The 18,614-nt window shown below is 39.0% G+C and overlaps 1 protein-coding gene across 7 annotated transcripts in view; it reads right to left on the bottom strand.

The window, feature by feature from the left end:
• The window catches only part of OSBPL8 (oxysterol binding protein like 8), an 82,554-nt gene that overhangs the window by 42,791 nt on the left and 21,149 nt on the right, over positions 1–18,614 (bottom strand). For 2 of the 7 annotated variants that reach the window (XM_085221557.1, XM_085221563.1), the window contains 3 exons: positions 11,657–11,760; positions 7,284–7,320; positions 2,103–2,240 (listed from right to left, as the gene is read on the bottom strand). In XM_085221557.1, the coding sequence (XP_085077683.1) occupies positions 2,103–2,240; positions 7,284–7,320; positions 11,657–11,698 (217 nt within the window). In that variant the 5' untranslated portion in view covers positions 11,699–11,760. Of the gene's footprint in view, positions 1–2,102; positions 2,241–6,398; positions 6,495–7,283; positions 7,321–11,656; positions 11,761–18,614 lie in introns of those variants that run through there. The other 5 variants (XM_019613396.3, XM_019613390.3, XM_085221570.1 and 2 more) reach the window with 5 other exon arrangements.

Consider the following 18,614-nt stretch of genomic DNA (forward strand, 5'->3'; position numbering starts at 1 on the left):
GACGAAGTATTTCACACTAAGAAGCCAAGTGTAGGAAAAAAGGAACTTTCTGAAATCAAGAACTACATTAATGTAAGTTAAAACCCACTATTTATACATGAGAGTACTTGAAATTATGAAATATACACCACTTAAAACTTCACAATGGTATGTTATATTGCTCACTCTTTGTTCCAAATAGGAGGCCAATGGCTAAAAATAACTGAACATTTAAAATCTTTACCTCTGCTCCCTTATATTAAGATACAACTTCTCGTCTATTTTAACTATACTTGTAGTCATTACTGTTAGGATCTTAAGACATGAACAGAAGACACAAATCAAGTTAGTTCCAGTAGATGTGCCAAGGACAGGCACCAGGTTACCCCTCTCCCTGGACCATTGCTGGTTGGCCAAAGAATTTGACACACGTTGTGTTTGTCGACCTGTTCCTCTTTGCCCATTAACACCAGCATGTCCACTAGCTGCTTCAACTCATTCATTTTTAGCCGTAAGTTTTATAAAAAACTGGATTTGCCATGAAAATTACTTTATTCAGGCAGTAGGAATTATAACTTAGATAATGGTGGATAAACCATCCAGCAGCAGAAGCCAAAATACTGATGTGATAGCTTCCCTACACATATATTCAACCAGATCCTTGCAGACCGTATCATACATTTTTCAGTTCCGATTCTCTTTTGTGCTGTGCCTAGTAAGACTTTCCAGACTGTTGGTTTAGATTACCCATTTCGTAAGGGTGCATTCAGGTACAAGTAGCTAGACATGTCTCCATTTAGTTTGTAAGAAATACCTATAAAAACTGTATCTAAACATTTCCTATATTTCTGCATATCCTCATCACACAGTGCCATGGGTGTATCATACAGTAAAAGAAAGCACTTACCATAATATTTAAATAATCTTAAATAACTGCATCACTTCTCAAGTAAGGGATCTGACACAGAACACAGAGTAACACAACATTTATTTGAACAATAAATGTTACAAAGAAGTTACATATACATATGCTACAGAAAATATTTCCAGACTCAGCGCAGCGTAAGCCAAAAACCATCAAGCACTGTTCCAGTGAGATAAGAGCAGCTTTTAGAAAATGTATCAGAGGTAGCTATGCGTATCACTGAAGATATTGCTGTAATTCTTAAAATACAATAAAAGACTACCAGATTCAACATAGTAACAACTATATTTGATGTAAAAGTATTTCCCCTGTTATGTCAATGACATGGAATGGGAAAACAGCAAAGTGATTCAAAGACACCTCAGAATCTGGCTTTATTACTATGACTAACATCATTACTTGGACAAATCACATTAGAGGAGTTTGGGAAGCTTGTACAAAGTTGACTCAGAAACACTACTCATGTTGAGAACTGAAATAATCATAGCTGATTAGCGCAGCTGACAAGATCAAAAAAGAGTATCAATTAAAAAAAAAAAAGACTCTATACACCACCACAAACATTTACATTCTAGCCAGTAAGACAAACAGTTTCAAATTCAAATAAGTACAAGGAGAGCAACTGCAGCTTGTTTTTTATTTTTGCTTTTAAACAACCTATCAGCACATCAGGTCAACTGGTATGTTTCACTATGGATGGATCTGGTCACACAGATTTACTGAGAGTTTGTTTTTAACAGGTTTAGCAAAGCAGAGAATGGGGTGAAGACTGGCAGGCAGAGCTGAGACTTTTACCTTTCAAATGGAGAAGGATCTTAGAGAAGCAATTAATGAACAAGGGCTCCAGGCTTAGGTGATGTATCGTAACACTTCTGCATACCAGAGACATTAATGTGACCATCAATTACAGGGTTATACACAGATAGTGATTTTCCATCATGTGGGCTGTTCTCTCACAAGTCACAGCACACTTCATTAAAGTACTGCACCATGTGGTAATTTTTTTCTGTTTCAGATTAACATGTAAGGACAAAAGAAATTACCTGCAATACTTTAACACACTTTCTTCCTTACTTCTTTACTGTGGAGGGCAGTGTTTTTGAACTAATATTTGAAATAGGTAATGTCAGCATTTAAGTTCTTCAAAACCTCTGGGAAAAAAAAAAAAAAGAAAAAAAAAAAAAAAGCTTTGTCTTACCATGGCTGTGAGCAGTTGCTGGGCTGAGAGATGGCTGGAGTAACTCTTTGGTTGGAGTAAAATAAGCTTCTTTCCCCTGGCGCTGGCTCATTTTTCCTGGAGTTAAAAGCTGTGATTCATCGCTGTTTGTTACCACTGCTGAAATACAAAATGGATGCTCAATCTTGTGTGCTTGTGTATACATTTATATCAACTTCAATGCTTTTCATGAAACAGAGATTAAATGCTATCTTGTGAAATACTTCTTTCTATAAAATGAAAATTTCAAACCAGAGATTTGCTTGGGAGGGGATGGCAGAAAGGAGCCAGAAAGATTGGTCTAAGATATGAGTCAGAAGATGAAAACAAGAACTAGTAGATGTATGAAAGCTGCAGGCTACTACTGAATACAGACACAGTGCTGAGCTGTTATTTAAGTTCTGAAATTAGGATTTCTTTGCTACTTTTTTTACTTGGTTTAACTAGTCACAAGAGAGTTGACCCAGGAAACAACTTGCTAGGTCAAGCTATACTAGCATCCCAGAAAGCTAAGATGAATGAATGTATACATTAACATCAAAGAAATGCATCTTATTAATAAAGATCATGTAGAGAATATATCAAGGGAAAGGTTTAAAGTGGAACAGTTTCTCTCCTTGAACCTTATCAGTTTGAAAAGGACTTGTTTGATCCCTTCTAGCTATTCGTAGCTAGACAGCCATCCTGTTTATGCTGTTCGTACTTAAGCTGCACATAACAGAACTGTAAGTTTTTTGATAGAGGAAGAATGGCTGACTCAGTAATATCTCTCCTTTGGAACTAGATGTATGGGCAAAAGGAGATAAAAAGAAATACAGGAGATGCTTGCTAAGCAACATTCTGTCTAAAAGATTCTAACTTACAATACTGCTCACTTTAAAGAGTTCCCCAGCTTTCCTCAAAATAGTTTTAAAAGTTCAGAAGAATATGTAGGCAAAATAAGTAAGTTCAATTTTCTAGATAGAACCTGCAAGTATAGAGGCTGTTGTATAGGGCTGCTGAATCACGGCCTGAACCTTTGATTGATCACCTGAGGTGAGCAATGAGTCAGCCATGGGAGCACAGGTGAAGGCAATTCACCTGCGCTACAGGAAGAGGTGGAGCCAGGCTCCACCTCTCCTAGACCCATTTAAGAGCTGACTGCCAGGGGGGAAGGATCTCTCTGGAGATCCACTCCATCAGGAGTTCATCTCGTGAGCCCAAGACAGGGTGAGTGACTTTCTCTCATTTCCTCCAATATAAATTATATTAGCCAAGCTCCTGGATATATATATCTGTATATTGATTAAACAGGCTGTCTTCTTAGCTTTATTACTACTATTATTATAGTAGCTCAAATGTGCTTTTTGAGCAAAGCCTAAAAAAACCACAAGGCGTTAAGATGAATGTAAGGATGCTAAGATACCCATCTAAGACAAATCATCTAGAGCTCTTCTCCAGATAAATTATACCATGACTACTGCTCAAGAAAAGTGAGCAGGTAGAAAAGGAAGCAAAAAGCTCATTTTCCTAGCTCAGGGTTCAAATGTGTCCCTTTTTAACCTTTTACAAAGGTTTTTACACAGATTTGTTTGGTTAGTTTTTTAACTATCAAGATGCAATGATTTTGCAGATGGTATCTGCCCGTAGTTTAGTAGGCAAGCAAGCTCTGCACTCAAGTTCTAGAAAAGCATGAACTAAATTCCATGATATTAACCCAGCAACAACCATAGCAAGCTTCAGATTCCCCATTGAAACTCGTGCTCCTCTATCAGCCTGCAGACTCAGTCTGAGTCTTGAAAAGATTGCTAGCACTGCCAGAAACGCTCCTTCTCCATGAAAGAAAGGTTATGTATCACTTTGTATATAACATCTTGTGCACATACCTACTGCTTTAGGCTGAAATTCTTAAATCAAGTGGACTTTTCAGAAATTCAATCTGTGAAGTTGGCAAATGATTAACAAGAGATTTTTAACATTCCTTTCTTAATACAAAACATCAAAGTGCTAAACAAATGGAAATAAATCAGTTAAGACCATGCATGTCTATGTACACTGGAGCAGTGAACAAGAAGTTACCTCCCTACTTTCCAATGCCTGATCCTGATGCTCCAAGATATTTGCTTTAGGGCAAGGGGGAAGACAACAACAGACAGAACAAAAGCCCAGGATCATTTAGGCTGGAAATAGAGCTTTAAGATAATCAAGTCCAATCACCCACCTAGCACTATCAGCCCACTGCTAAACTGTGTCCCAAGTAACATTCACTGTTTCATCCTTCAGGTAACAGGTATAAGATTACTAAGACGACTTCATCATTTCTATATAAAGGATAAACTAATGACCTAGTTTTTTAAGACGCCAATCCTGTGTGGAGCCAAGAGATGGTCTCAAAGATCTTTGTGGGTCCCTTCCAACTCAGGGTATTCTATAATTCTATGCTTGGCAACCTATATAAATATAAACCTTAAGCATCTTATGGCAGGAGCTCTGGAGCCTTAGACAGAAACAAAGAAAACTATTTCAAAGGAAAGGAAAAAGTATTGGGAATGAGAAAGGAGGAGAAGTTCTGCATGTCATGAAGCTCAGTCTTTAAGATGTCATCAAATCAACACCTAACACTTGAAATAAGACCTTTTAAGAGGGAATATTTAATTATTACAAATTAATAAAAAGCTCAGCAATTTGAAGAGGCTCTTTGGCTGCTGTTCATAGTTTCTGATGGACTGATTTTATGAACACTAAAAAAATTTGTGGCACATACTTAAATTATCCATTTACTGACTATGCTTGATGGTTCTACAGCTAATTTCTAACTTATTTGAAGTCAGAAATGATTTTATCCTGGAATTTCAGTAAATTCACAAAATAAAGTAGATTCATCTCAGAAAAAGAGCAATGGTCATTTACTCTAGTGTCTTGTTCACTTGTGAAAGTTTAACATAAATGAATGATATTCCTAGTTAAATGTGTTACTTCTCATTTGCCCAAAATACCAAACTGAAGCTTCTAGTTTAAAATTGGGTGTCCACATGTACCTGAAGTAAAATCTTGACAAACTAATGAAACCTGTAAGTCTCAAAACCCATACTCAAATGCTGACTAATCTTCAAAGCACTCAAACATTCTAGAGAGTAAGGCTTTAGCTTCTTAATCGGGTCTTTATGGCACGGATATCCAAAATCTGATTTTTCTAATGATCCCAGGGAACATGTCATTTAATTCTTAGGTTTCATATGTCATCTTTGCAACTTGAGAAATGGATTTAGTAGATACATACTCCAGCATGCACATCAAGTAAGATACAATAACACTGCCAACCATTTCTTCCACTCAATGGCCTTGAAGTGGTTATGTATTTTCAGACTTCAGCTCAGGCTTCAGAGCGCTCATTCAAAACAGAGATCTTAGTTCATCCTATCCTTTACCTGAATGGGCTTAAACTCATATAATCTATCTCCTTGAAGCTAAGCAGAATGCTATTTTAGAAAAGAAACATCAAGTAGTAAACATCAAAGTCTCTTTGTGAATCTTCAGAGGGCACATTTGAATACCAACAGAACTGTTAGAGACGATAATTCAAACTTCATTCTGTTTCTCACTACTAGCAATCAAATTACTAATTATAGATTGTCAGCAAGATTTATGTATCAGAAGAAATACAAATTGAGGTCTTTACAGCTAATTTAGTTCATCAGATGAAGTTATGAAAAAAAAATAACTGAAGTGGTAGATTGCCAATTCTTCTGTTCCATAATGAGCATATCATATCAAAGTGCCTACACACTTAAAAACAATACAAGGACATGAGATTTAGGAAAAGGTTTATACAAATTCAGTTCTGCATTAGTTTTTACTAAGTAGCAACAGTAGCTCCATTTGCAGAAAATCCAGAAGATTGTAAGTTGGTAAATTAAAAGCATTATTTAGGTAGTTATTTTAGCAGTAAGATTTTAAATACTCTGTTCAGGAATTTTCTAGCACCTAGCATGGCTACTTTGTCCACTGGAAAAAAAAAAAATATCAAAAAATAACTTCAAAATGCAGGATAAAGAGGCTTCAGGAACTCTATGCATGTACATGAGTACACTCTAGTAAATGCCAGCTTTTCAGATCAAACATTAATATAGCACAGCTGTCTCATATTTTTTTCAAAGAATCAGAGTAGTCAAGGTTGGAAGGAATCTCTGGAGCTCATCTGTTCTATCTCCTCACTCAAGCAGATACACTTAGAGAAAGTTGCCCATTTTTACATTAGACTGTGAGGTTTTTTTGCAATCAAATTCTGGGAGACTGTACCTGCTATCTACAGCTCACAAGACACAGAAGCTGTGGATGCCATTAACTATATACCGTAAATTCAGACAAGAGGCCAGCAGCAGCCTGTACATTAATCTGCAAGACAGAGTTAAAAACCTCAAATAAGTTTATTTTGTACATCTAATATCACAGAAAGTAGCAACATGTATTAATTTGAAAAATGAACAGTCGGATGCTAAAAGAACTCTTTCCATTGTCAAAAAGGTAAATATTTCAATGATTAAATATCATTTTCATATTAAGAATGTGCCTCATCAAAATGTGTTCTTCATAAAGTGAAAACCTCTACCTGCATGGGGTACATGGACAGCCCACAAAAGCTGTTTAAAATCATAGCTTCTGCACAGATTTCTTACAAAGGAGAAAGTTCATGCCTGCACCTGTCCCTCCCTCACATACACAGACTCTAAATCCCAGGCAAAATTATTCTGCCAATCACACAATCACATTGATGCACATGAAGCAGTGGCACTGGTCAATCTTTGACTGCATGCTCATGAACACACAGAAGTTTTCTCTATTGAAACAGCAGAGTCAATCTTTGAGTATTACAGTTCATGCACCGGTTGATTTCTCATGACTTACTGAAATAACTTAGTGAAATTAAACAAACCATACAGCACCATAAACATAAAACTGCAAAAATGGATTTATTTATGAACCACTATTTCCTTGTCTTTATTATCTACACTACAGTAGCTTCTGAAGGATTTTTTTGCAAAACAGTATATTTTCCACTCTATCTCAGCTTCTGGATTTGAAGACAGAAAAAAATCAAATATTTAGCCTACGGACTCACAGAGAAAGAGACTACCTATTATGCACATATATCCAAAATACCATAGTAAAGATGTGTTCACTTACTTGATGGTCCATGAGAGTCTCTGTTATCACCATGATGCTGTGTACACATACAATTGAAGAACGAAGTACAGCAAACAAAAAGATCCAGGCCAGGAAGAAGCAAGTGCACAAAAGCAGCAGCAGCAGGAAAGAAGGACAATGAAAACAGAGTTAGTTCATGGCTAAAATATAACATGCACCTCAATACCAAAGGCGAGACCTCAAGAGAATTAGCAGCTTAGAAAAGTCAAAGCAACAAAAAATTGACACATACACTAATAAAGCAGCCAGTAGAAGCCATCACTGTATGGTTAGTGTACATGATGAGCAACTGACCAAGCTGCTAATTCTGAGTGGAATCTCCCACTGCTCCTATGACTTGATATATAATGAACACTAAGAAATTTCCAGCTGAAATGTTTTCAGAAGGCTAAAGCTCAAAAGAAAGTTGAAATAACATTCATTTCCAAAACTGGACCACTTTCAGACAGGTATTTCAGAAATAAAAAAAGCTCTTAAATGATCGCTAGTGTGCAAACAAGCACAAAAGCACTAAAGCCATATCCAAGCCAATGGCTTCAGTAGGCAAACATTGACCCAGAAGCCACATTTTGTATCAAAATATACCCAAAGAACTAACTAACTTGCATTAAAACATTATCTTCCTCCATTGAGATACATGAAATGTGGCTACTGCAGGAGAACAATCACACAATAACAGTCTGGACACCCTTCTGACATTGGAATTGGAATCACTTAAAAGTCATTACTACCCAAAGCCACAATGGGCTTAAGATCCCACTGTGCTTAGCAGTATACAAACAGGGTTAGTTTCACCCATGTCTCAAAAGGTTTACTACTTTCGAGACACACACAAAAAACATAGAAGAGTGAAAGCCAGCACACCAGCATGAAATGCCGTTTCCTTTCTAAGACCAAAATAAATCCAAAAAAAGCTGTACCTACTATACCTCAGACAAAAACCTTCTGCTCTGTTTCCATATAGAAAGGAAATCTTTGTCCTGCTTTGTAAAGCATTCAGTTTTACCTCTCTGTTATCAGGACTAGTTAACAGCAAATTTGAAAAAAGTAAAAATCTTTGCAAGCAGTGCAACATGCAGTGACAAGCAAACCTAAAATACTGCAACAAGAATTCTGAAACTGAAGGGCAAATCAGTGGAAAGATGAGGGAACACTTCTTTCATAATGTTGCACTTCATGGAAATAGATGTGATTGAACGAGAGAAGCTGAAATAAAGTGTGCTTGGTAAACAGCCTTCTGCCCCTTGTCAGACACTTTAGGTCAGAGGGAAACACTCCTAAAGGAACCCATGAACTTACCAGACAAGTTTAAGTACCAGCATATGAAATGCATACAAGAAGTCAACAGTTTTGAATGTACAGCTTTTTAGCAATGTACAGCAGACTAGGAGAAAACTTCTGTTTGGACTGTAACTGTGCTACCCCTATGCTCTTTACAGATTGAAGAGAATTACTGACAAGAGAGCAAGGAAAGAGCCTGCAGTAACAGATCCAGCAGCTGATGGAAGGACTTGAAGCGCCAATGCTCAGTGCTGGTCTGCTTTATTTCACACTGCAAGTCAGAAAGCAAGAGAATAGAACTGGAAAAATAAATTACTAACAGGCACACAGATCAGAAGTTTCTGATGCACGGTTGCTAACAGCACATACTTACGCGCTGAAGAAACACAGAGAAAAAGCACAGCAGAGGGTTCTGTCTCACTGCCTGCTTCTCAAGCAGTTTGACCAAGATACAACATGACACCACAGAGCAGGGCAGCCGGTCATCCGAGACGATGCAGGGACTTTTGCGTAAATATTTTAGCATTGCCTGGTTAATCCTATGCACCGGTACAAACAGCTCCCATGCCAGGGACTGAAACACAAGCCTGCCTAACTCTGTCCCTGATCTTCCCCAATAAACATTCTGTTTACACATCAAACCACGTTCCTTGCTGGTCAGTGTCCCCTTCATTAGAAAAAGCTGGGCCTGTGCATTTACCTAAAATCAAGTGAATATTCTGAACACGATATGAGGCATAAAAATACTGAAATGGGATTATCTCAGTCTGGAAGACCTCTCTATTTTCCAATAGCCTATTGCACCTCAACGATTTGTAATTCCTATCCCTGCAGATCAGCAATTCAAACCCATCAGGAAACAAAAAATGATCATTTTACTACATTGGTGACTGCTTTGAAAAGAATGCTCCCTCAGGGCATTCCCGTTCCTCATCTCCCTTTGATTTTTATTTTAAATACAAAGAATTAAGAGAAATCAATATACACTTATTTCCAGAGACACAGCCCACTGTATTTTCACATTTACTTAATTGATGACAAACTTCAGTTACAGAAGTTACATAAATCTTCTGACAAGGGAGGTTCTCCACATTAAATGATTTAGTTTCTGCTGCGGCATATTCAATTAAAAATGAATATTTTTACCAAACCATACAAAGCTCAGCACTCCTCCCAGTAACATTTCAGCTACTCAATACCACGAAAAGAAGAACAGCGACACGGACCACCTCATGCAACAGCAGCAAGAATACTGTTTTCATACAAAAGCTGCTCTATGCTTCAGAAAAGCATTATTTTTAGACATTCATTTCTCAGGGATAAAGCTTATAATAACTGCCACTAAGCCTAAAATTACATCTGCCAACTTGTCCTATAAAACAAAATCCTTCTCCTATTGTGGATTAGGCAAAAGCAAAAGTGAATGTCATGCTAGCGTGTCCCAATCTCACACTATAAGAGATCAATTTGTTAAAAATATTTACTAGACTTACAATCTAAACCTACAATTAAATTCTTAATAGAGTTTGAATACGTATTTTAAAGCCAAATTAGAATTTTTAGCCTGCTGAAGAGAGATATTTTCAGGAAGCCATCTTTATTACATATAATCACTAACATTAGTCATATTTCAATTAAATTCAGGACCACTAACCCAGCCTGCAGAGCTGATCAGTAAAAAGGACCAATAAACTACAGTTTGAGGGGGGGAAAAAAAGGTACTTTGTCATCTGCTGATGCCTTTAAATAAAAGTACATCTTCCCGATTTCACATATAGCCTGTTAGCTTCCAATGCAGCAAACAGTTTTGCTTCCAATCATGTACTTCCTATAGAAATGCTGTAGAATAAAAATTTACCACTGATTTGAAGTACTTACTGATTGAACTCAGGCTTAACGCTTAATGGAAAGTATGATATAAGATGATCACTTTTATCCCAGTTTGTGCTGGATCTACCCAATTTCAGATTTCTATGTAGTAAAATGTAGACAGCCTCACTTCAGGACACCTTTTTAAAAAAACATGCTTTTGTGAAGGCTTGTCACAAAAACAGAAGCAGCAAATTTCAATTACCTTCAACTTTACAGTGGATTTTTTTTTTTTTTTAGATTAAGGAGCACAGCAATTGAACTGGTGGTATTTTTTTTAATAAAATATCCTATCAGAGAGTTGAAAGATGATACTCAAAGTGCATTGTGCATGGGATGTACACATATTTGTCCAGCACAATTCAGGGAAATTTTAACTATAGGAAAAAAACCTCACAATTTTTAAAATGTATTGTAAAACAATCTCAAAATGATTGTCTCAAAAGTATTTTATTACTGCTTTTACCTTATCAAATGAATAACTTCATGTGGTAGTTGAACCATCACAAAAAAAAGTTTGTTTCTAATTGTTAAAACCTCAGATTCACCTCAATTTACAGAATCCAATTTTGCCTTTTGGAGGCAGCACTTTGGATCAGAAAACAACTTTGGAAGGAAAAAATCATTTCCTACTTCAGTTATTAGAGTGCTTTCACATAACATAGCTTGTGGAAAAAAACAAGTTCTTAAATAATTCTGACAGTCTGATGATGACTAAGTATCACAGTACCCTCTGTGCTCTTCCTGTTTTTAACTTGTGCTTAGAAAGAGAATTGGGATACTCACTACTTCAGAAAATTTATAATCTGCACGGATTACCAACTTTTGTACCTGAAATGAGCCTGAAAATACATAATTACCTCTCTTCCTTTCTTTTCTGCCCCTCATTCCACCAAGAATTATTTTTCTTTTTGTCCATAGTAAGTAACTGGCAAAGTGTTAACAAGTGAGACTGACAGGAATATTTTTCTTTTGGGATTCAGATGCATGAAGTATCAAATCCAAGAACCAGACATTTCTTGACATCCAGCCCTCTTGCCATTAGAGTCTACCAAATTATGGTTGATAGGACATAATGTACCAAGTGCATTACCAGAAAAGTATTGACTCCAACAGAAATAATTCAAGCTGTTTGACCCTTCTCCTAGGAAAAACATCTTTGTTTTCATTTGAATACATGAAGCCACATTTAAGTTACTCACAGAATTTTTGTCAAGTTCCCCATCAGCCAGAACAGTCTCCATGCTGAAAGAGCGTGTTGTGTCTCTCCTTCAGCTACAGTTCTTCCATCCTGCCAGTCAATGTCCTGGAGAGAAAACAAAACAAAACAAAAAGTAACGCCCAGTGTCTGAAATCTATTAAAAATCTCTCACATTCTCTCTTAAAAGAACAAAGAGTCTTCTCCTGTATGCCCTCTGTATTACAAGGTTCCTTGCAAAATGCACACACTACCTATAAAACTCAGCCTTTTAGGAGTGAAAGGAGAGGTCAGCTTCTGAAAAAATGGCCAAAACAAAAGCTATTCCAGCCTTTACATTTAGTCACACTTGCAACAAATGAGGTAGAACTGCAAAAACATAAGAAAAAAAAAAAAAAGATAGCTAGATAGAGGGAAATCCTTCGTTTTTCCCTTGTATTTTTCCTTCATTCCAGACATCATCAGCAGCACAGGAGCTGTTCTGGAATAGCAGAGATAAAGAGCTTCTCAGATTAACTTTGGAAACAGCCACTTTGATTTCGTGGAACCACAACAGAGAAATTAAATTATTCAAGCCAGCCAGCCCCTCTGTGGCACGCCTGGGCATTCAGCTCATGGTCACTGCCCTGGAATCAGGCAAACAATGCCTCATTCTCTTGATACTTCCTATTTACTTCTCTGATAGAGAACAAAAGCTATTAAAAAAAAAACAAAAAAAAAAAAACAACCTCAGTACTACACCACGTTTGAAGTCAACGGTGAGACCGGAAAGAGATTTGGAAACAGAACTCAGTGGGAAGGCTTAATCATGTGCTTAGTGGGTTCAAAAAGGGAAGCAGATGAAGATGGGATGAGCGCAGAGATGCCCACCTCTACCCACCGCTCTGCCCCTCTTTCCATGGCCTCAGAGAAGAGACAGAAGCAGAAGTGAGGGCTGCAAGACAGCCCATACAGAATAGAGGAAGTCAACATCCCACAGGAGAACAACCAGCTGTCCCAGCAGCCTCAAAGCACATTCACAACGTCTGCCCTCTTGCCAAAGCAAGCAGTCAGCAGGGTATTAGCCCAAGGACATTTTCTTCTTCCTTTCTAAGAAAGGCTGGGCAGGAAGAAGCTGAGTCAGAAGCCAGATGCTGAACATTTGGGCAAGAAGAGGAGCATGAAGAAGATGGAATTTTCTTTAAGCTACAGTATCAGCATATTGTGTTTGGGTATACATGAAGCTGCAGCTTCAGCTCAAGCAGAAGGAGTAACTGAGCAGAGAGGAAGGTGGTCCCACAGCCTTCTGGGAGCTGGAGGCTGCAGGAGGATGGAGAGAGAGATGGGAAAAGAGGAGTGGGGAGAGCACACCAACCTGGCTGTGCAGCTCCAAGCCTGCCTTGGGAAATACACACTCGTGGAAGAAAATCTCACTAGAAAGAACGAGTATTTGTTCAACTATTCCATTATTACCATAGTTTTTGTTCTTGTATTACATAAAGCACATTAGAATTAAAACTCCCTTAGGCAGAACAAATAGAATTAACACACTATAGCAAATTGAAATACTAAATTACCATAACATACGCCATTGAAACACAAAAGAAAGTGATAACTCTTTTAAACAAAGTCATAGTCTGCCATTGTGCTTAAGAAATTGCAAAGTTATTGTTCTCCATGACTCAGTTCAAGAACCAAGGAAGACCTTATTGATGTACCTCAGCAAGTTCTGAGATGACACGTAACTGGGAAGTGTATACCTGGATGTTCTCATTTAAATTAAAAACACTATCCATTGGAAAGGAGATTATTATAAGGGATTAACTGCCATTACTGAGGTGAAAGACAACGTTACCACGGGCAGAACTTACCCCACCGCTTTACTTCCAGGAGCAGCCGGGGTGCAGACCACCGAGGCACAACCGCTTCACGCTCCTGCAGGCCGCCCCTTTTCATCTCTTCACCCCACACCCATTTGGGGCTCTATTATTAGAAGGCTATTCAACAGCACCAGGATGGCTGCACACACATTCAATTTACGGAAACACTAAGCACTCTCAAAGGAGGATGAAAAAGGAGTGACACTACAAACAGATATACACACTGATACCTAAAGCAGTTAGTCAGCTGTCGGAGTTGCATGAACTCGCTGCCACACTCAGTTATCCAAATAAACAGATCTTTTCTGACATTGGAACATTCACCCTAAAGCTGTTTTAAACAGATCTCTATTTTTACCAGATATCTTTGACTTATGATTTTTATTGGTAGCACTCCTGGTGCATTCTGGTTCTGTCTGTCCACAAAACTGCAACCCCTTCTTCATCTTCCCTCCTTTCAGTCCCAAAGGTGGTACCCATGACATCTACCCTAATATCCACTTCTTGGTATTTGCTGCCTTTTGTGGTGGCCAGGCAGCAGACAATCCAGCACAGCCCAGTGCACCACAGAGGAGTTACAGGGGAGAGAAGGCTTTGCCTGCCCACGTTGGAACAGTCGCAAGAATAGAGCAGGTGCAGGACTGGTAGAGGACTGCATTCCCCCACGCTGTTTCACAGATCAGCAGACAGTGGGCTACACTTATTTCTCTTGGCAAAACAGAGGCTGAAAATGTACAACATTGGTTCTGAATGTGCCAAAATAAATACCAAAAGCAGGAAAAGGGATCTCTAACAAAAGGATATTGCCAAAAAGGAAAATAAGTCCCAGCACTGAGAAGAAATTTATTTTGAAAATTACAGATTTTAGGACGAGGGAGATGTATTTTTCAGCTGCAGCCAGGTCACTGTGTGGGTGCTTCCAAGAGCAAGTGCAGTCTTTTCTACTTCAAACAACCCAAACATTAGGTTTGAAAATACAACCCCAATTTTAAATCACCACCTTCTTAGCTTTTGGGAGGCATTTATGATGTGCTTCTGCTGTTCTCATCATATACACCAACACTGACAATCTCTCTGTCAGGCTGGCCGGCTTGGGTTTTTTAATTTACAGATGTTTTCATTCTATAAATCACACCTCTTAAGAGATTAAACATTCAGAAGAGCTCACAAACTGAAATTGTTTCAAGATAAATATATGATGATAGCCCAGCTAATCCCGTTTCTTTTATAAACAACAGATACAAACAGGCATTTAGAAAGGCATTGCTCATTTTAAAGCAGCTGTAACAGTTGGACAAATCATGCTATAAAGCAAGCTATTTCTCTCCAACTGTGAAAATAATCTAGGGTGATTAGTTCAGAAGCATACATTTCAAGCAAAAAGGGAGATCCAACTTAGCACACAACCAACAACCTGTCATGCTAACACCTCTATTTCATTTCCATTGCTGTTTCATCAACGGACCGAGTTATTTGAATCTTTGCAGACTGTATATGATTTAGGTAGGTTTTAGCTTTGTCCTTAAATACTGTCACCTGCAGTCATCAGATATCCCATTTGCACTGTGCTGCTTCCTCATCTGCTGTAGTATCACGGTTTACACTGCAACACAGTAACTCGTAGACAAGTGCACAGCCCCGACTGTGACCCGCTAATGGGCCCCAGAGAGCGCTTGCTGAAATGGATACCGAGCACTGCTCTGGCCTGCCCAAGGGGGAAGTATTCTCCAGGGCTCTGACCTTAAAACAGACCTGCTAATCTGTTGGACACCTGCCTTCTTTCTTTAAGGTCTAGAATAAGTTACTGCACTTCAAACGCCCAAGATGGTTATCAGCTAACAGTACACTCTAAATTTTGTTATGATGACACGGGTGTAATGACTTCAAAGATCAGTGTGGCAACAAACACAGACAGGCACACTAAAAAAAATGAAACCTAGCTGTTTGCATTGGCATCAGGAAGGGTAAGAATTGACCTAAGTCCTTTTTGCAGTCACAACAGCACCTGAGAAACACTCCATGGGGAATCACTGAATCATTTAGGTTGGCAGTGCCCCTGAGCCAATCTGCTCCAACCTCTGCTCAGCAGGGACACTCAGAGCAGGGTGTCCAGGACCGTGTCCATGTGAATTCTGAAGATGTGCAAGGAAGAGACTCCACAGCCTCTCTGAGCAGCTTTCTGCCAGTGCTCTGTTTCTTGGTGCTCAGAGGGAACCTCTTGTGCTCCAGTTTGTGCCCACTGGCTCTCGTCCTGGCACTGGGCACCCTGGAAAAAGCCTGGTTCCATCCTCTTTGAATCCTGCCTTCAGGATCACTAAGAGGTCTTTTTCTGGCTGAACAGTTCCAGCTCTTCCAGCTTTTTCCTCCTCTGAGGCCCTTTGCTGATCTCCAGTATGTCTATGCCTCTTTTGTACTGGGGAGCCCAGAACTGGACACAGCACTTCGAGTATGGCCTCAATGCTGAGTGGTAGGGAATAATCACCTCTCTTGACCAGCACTCTATTGCAGCCCAGAGCATCATTGTCCTCCTTTGCAACAAGGGCACATTGCTCCTTCACAGTAAATTTGGTGTCCACGAGGATCACCAGGTAGTCCCACATAAGCAGTTCTCAGCTGTGGTTATCAGTGGATTCAGTTCAGTAAAGCCTGTATGAAAGCTTAAAATAGTACCCCTGAGAACAGTATAGGTGCTTAAAAAAAATAATGATAAGTTTCTTAAAAATTAAAAGCTTATGGGAACAGGATAAGTTTTAAGAAATTCAAGAAGTCTAAATCCTAAATCTAACTAGGATAATCAAACTAAGGCTCTCAAATAATTCAAGTATCTTTCAGGGAGATGACAGGGAGAAGGCACTTTCAGTCTGGTCCAGGCAGTGGGAGACATGCAGGAACACTGAACTCTGAAGAAGATATACATCTCCCATCTGAATGTCCGAAGTCAGTGCACCAGAAGAAATAGAGCACCCTGGAAGCAGCATAAGACCACACACCAGCTCTTTCAGTTCATGAGTACGCACTGAGCACGCTCTATTAACAAGCTACAGATCGGGCCAGCTTCTTGCAGGTAACACAATGTCACCACATGCCAAGGACCGCATGTTTATTGAGAGCAGTTCCAAGAAAGCAGAAACTGAAGCTGAGTTACTGGTAAAAATGGCATCGGTCCACAGAGGTCAAAAGCGAGTAGAAGACCTTGTTAAAAAAAAATAAATCACATTTTCTTCAGCTACCAAAGTAAACATATTATGCATGCTAACAAGAATTTGTAAGAACTAGGGAGAGATTTTACTCTGCAATTCTCTAAAAGAGAAATCTGAGAGCTGAATAAACCTTCCAGTTCCATGTCTCTTACTGTAAAGTCAGGCCAAATACAAATGCTTGACAAAGCCAGTGATAATCTAGGGGAAGTTGTACATGAGTAACTGCATGGTTAGCTCTGAACCACAATATTTAAATCCTCAAAGTTTAAACACCAAATTCAACAAATGCCTCACATGTGCCCCCCTCACATATATTGTGGCCATGTAATGTTTTAAGTCAACAAATACACTCTTTTGAAATGCTTCCTTCCACTGCCAGTTTCATCACCTGCCTTCTCATTTCCTGAATAAATAGCTCACGTGCAAAGAAACTCTTTCCTCTGTTTCTCTATTGCTGTTTTCAGAAGGAAGAAAACAGGAAGGGTGAAACACTTAAGAAAGACTTGAAAAAATTCTCACCTAGAAAAAACTTGAAAAGTAGATGTATAGTTCTGATAGTTCAGCTATACTTTGTTAGTGGTAGATTACAATGAATGCCAAGAAAAGGATACCAACCTTCTGAACAGCCACTGCAACTTTAATGAATTACAACCTTAAATAGGCATCCCACAGGCAAACTTATTTTGGTAAAACAATGCTAACATCCTCTCAGAGCTTATGTCAGGTATTCTGGAACCCTTTTGCCATTCATGTACACTTCAAAGCTCCCCAGCCTGTCCTAGTTTTCATGATGCACATTTTGCATGATTGCTCCCAACATTCAAAGGAATTGTTGGTCTCAGTGGTAAAAATGGCTATTTCTTTGCATAAGGGTGTCTAGTTATCGAAGCATTAGTCCCATTGCTTCCTCAAGGCAGTTTTATCGAGGGCTAAATCTAGTTTTTGAACATAAGAATGAAAGGCAATATTACTAGTATTTCTGCACTTACTAAAATTGAAACAGAGACCATCTATGAAGCTTCATAAAATATCCAAAGGACTTGTCTGGCTTTGTTGTGATGATGTAGGAAAAGAAGACTGAATCACACCTTTCATAGGCAAATCCAGTACTTTATTTTTTATCCCAAGATGCTGCAGTACCAACCAGCAAAATAACCAAGTGGACACCACACCGACCTTATAGCAGACACAGTTCTATCACTACTCATTGTTTAAAAGAGATTATGTTGCTCAAGGACAGCCTTTGTTTGAAGGAAAAAGATGCACTCTGACAAAGTGGTTAGACACCTTTCAAACTGTTTACCTTTCAGAACCCCACCCTGGGGCACACTGGCCTTGTGTTTCTCCTGCCCAAAGATGACAAGTTAGAAAATGTTTTAGGAGAGTGACAAGGTCAATCATTTTAATTTTAGGGAATCCTGCCTTTTTTTCTAACAGTGTTAGAAATTCTCATTCCCAACTATAAAGTTACTCCTAGTGCCAGACACACACATTAGCTACCCAACTCATGCTCATCTCCTTAGAGGCTTGCATTAGAAGCCAAGACACTCCCAGTAATACACCTTGCGCTGTGCTGAAGCCAGTTGGTACTTTCTATGTCTTCATATCTCTCATTCTGACACTTGTATGAGGCCGCAGCAGGACAACCCCTGTGGTCACAGCTGAACAGGTCTCCAAGCCAACCCGCCCTCCACGCTGGGCTGCTCTGGTGGCTGCTTTCAGAGTGGCCTGCATGTACAGGATGTGCTCCCAGCCCACCCCAGCCACATTAGGACAAACTGCTTTACACAGTCACAGGCAGATGACTTCAGCAGGGCTAGGGCAAGTGACTTTTTACATGCCTCTCTGCTTATACATCCAGCACGGCAGCAGCACAGAGCTTCAGCCTCTGCCACGCCGCTTT

The sequence above is a fragment of the Meleagris gallopavo genome, chromosome 1 (assembly GCF_905368555.1).
Source record: "Meleagris gallopavo chromosome 1, MGAL_WU_HG_1.1, whole genome shotgun sequence".
Classification (NCBI taxonomy): Eukaryota; Metazoa; Chordata; class Aves; order Galliformes; family Phasianidae; genus Meleagris; species Meleagris gallopavo.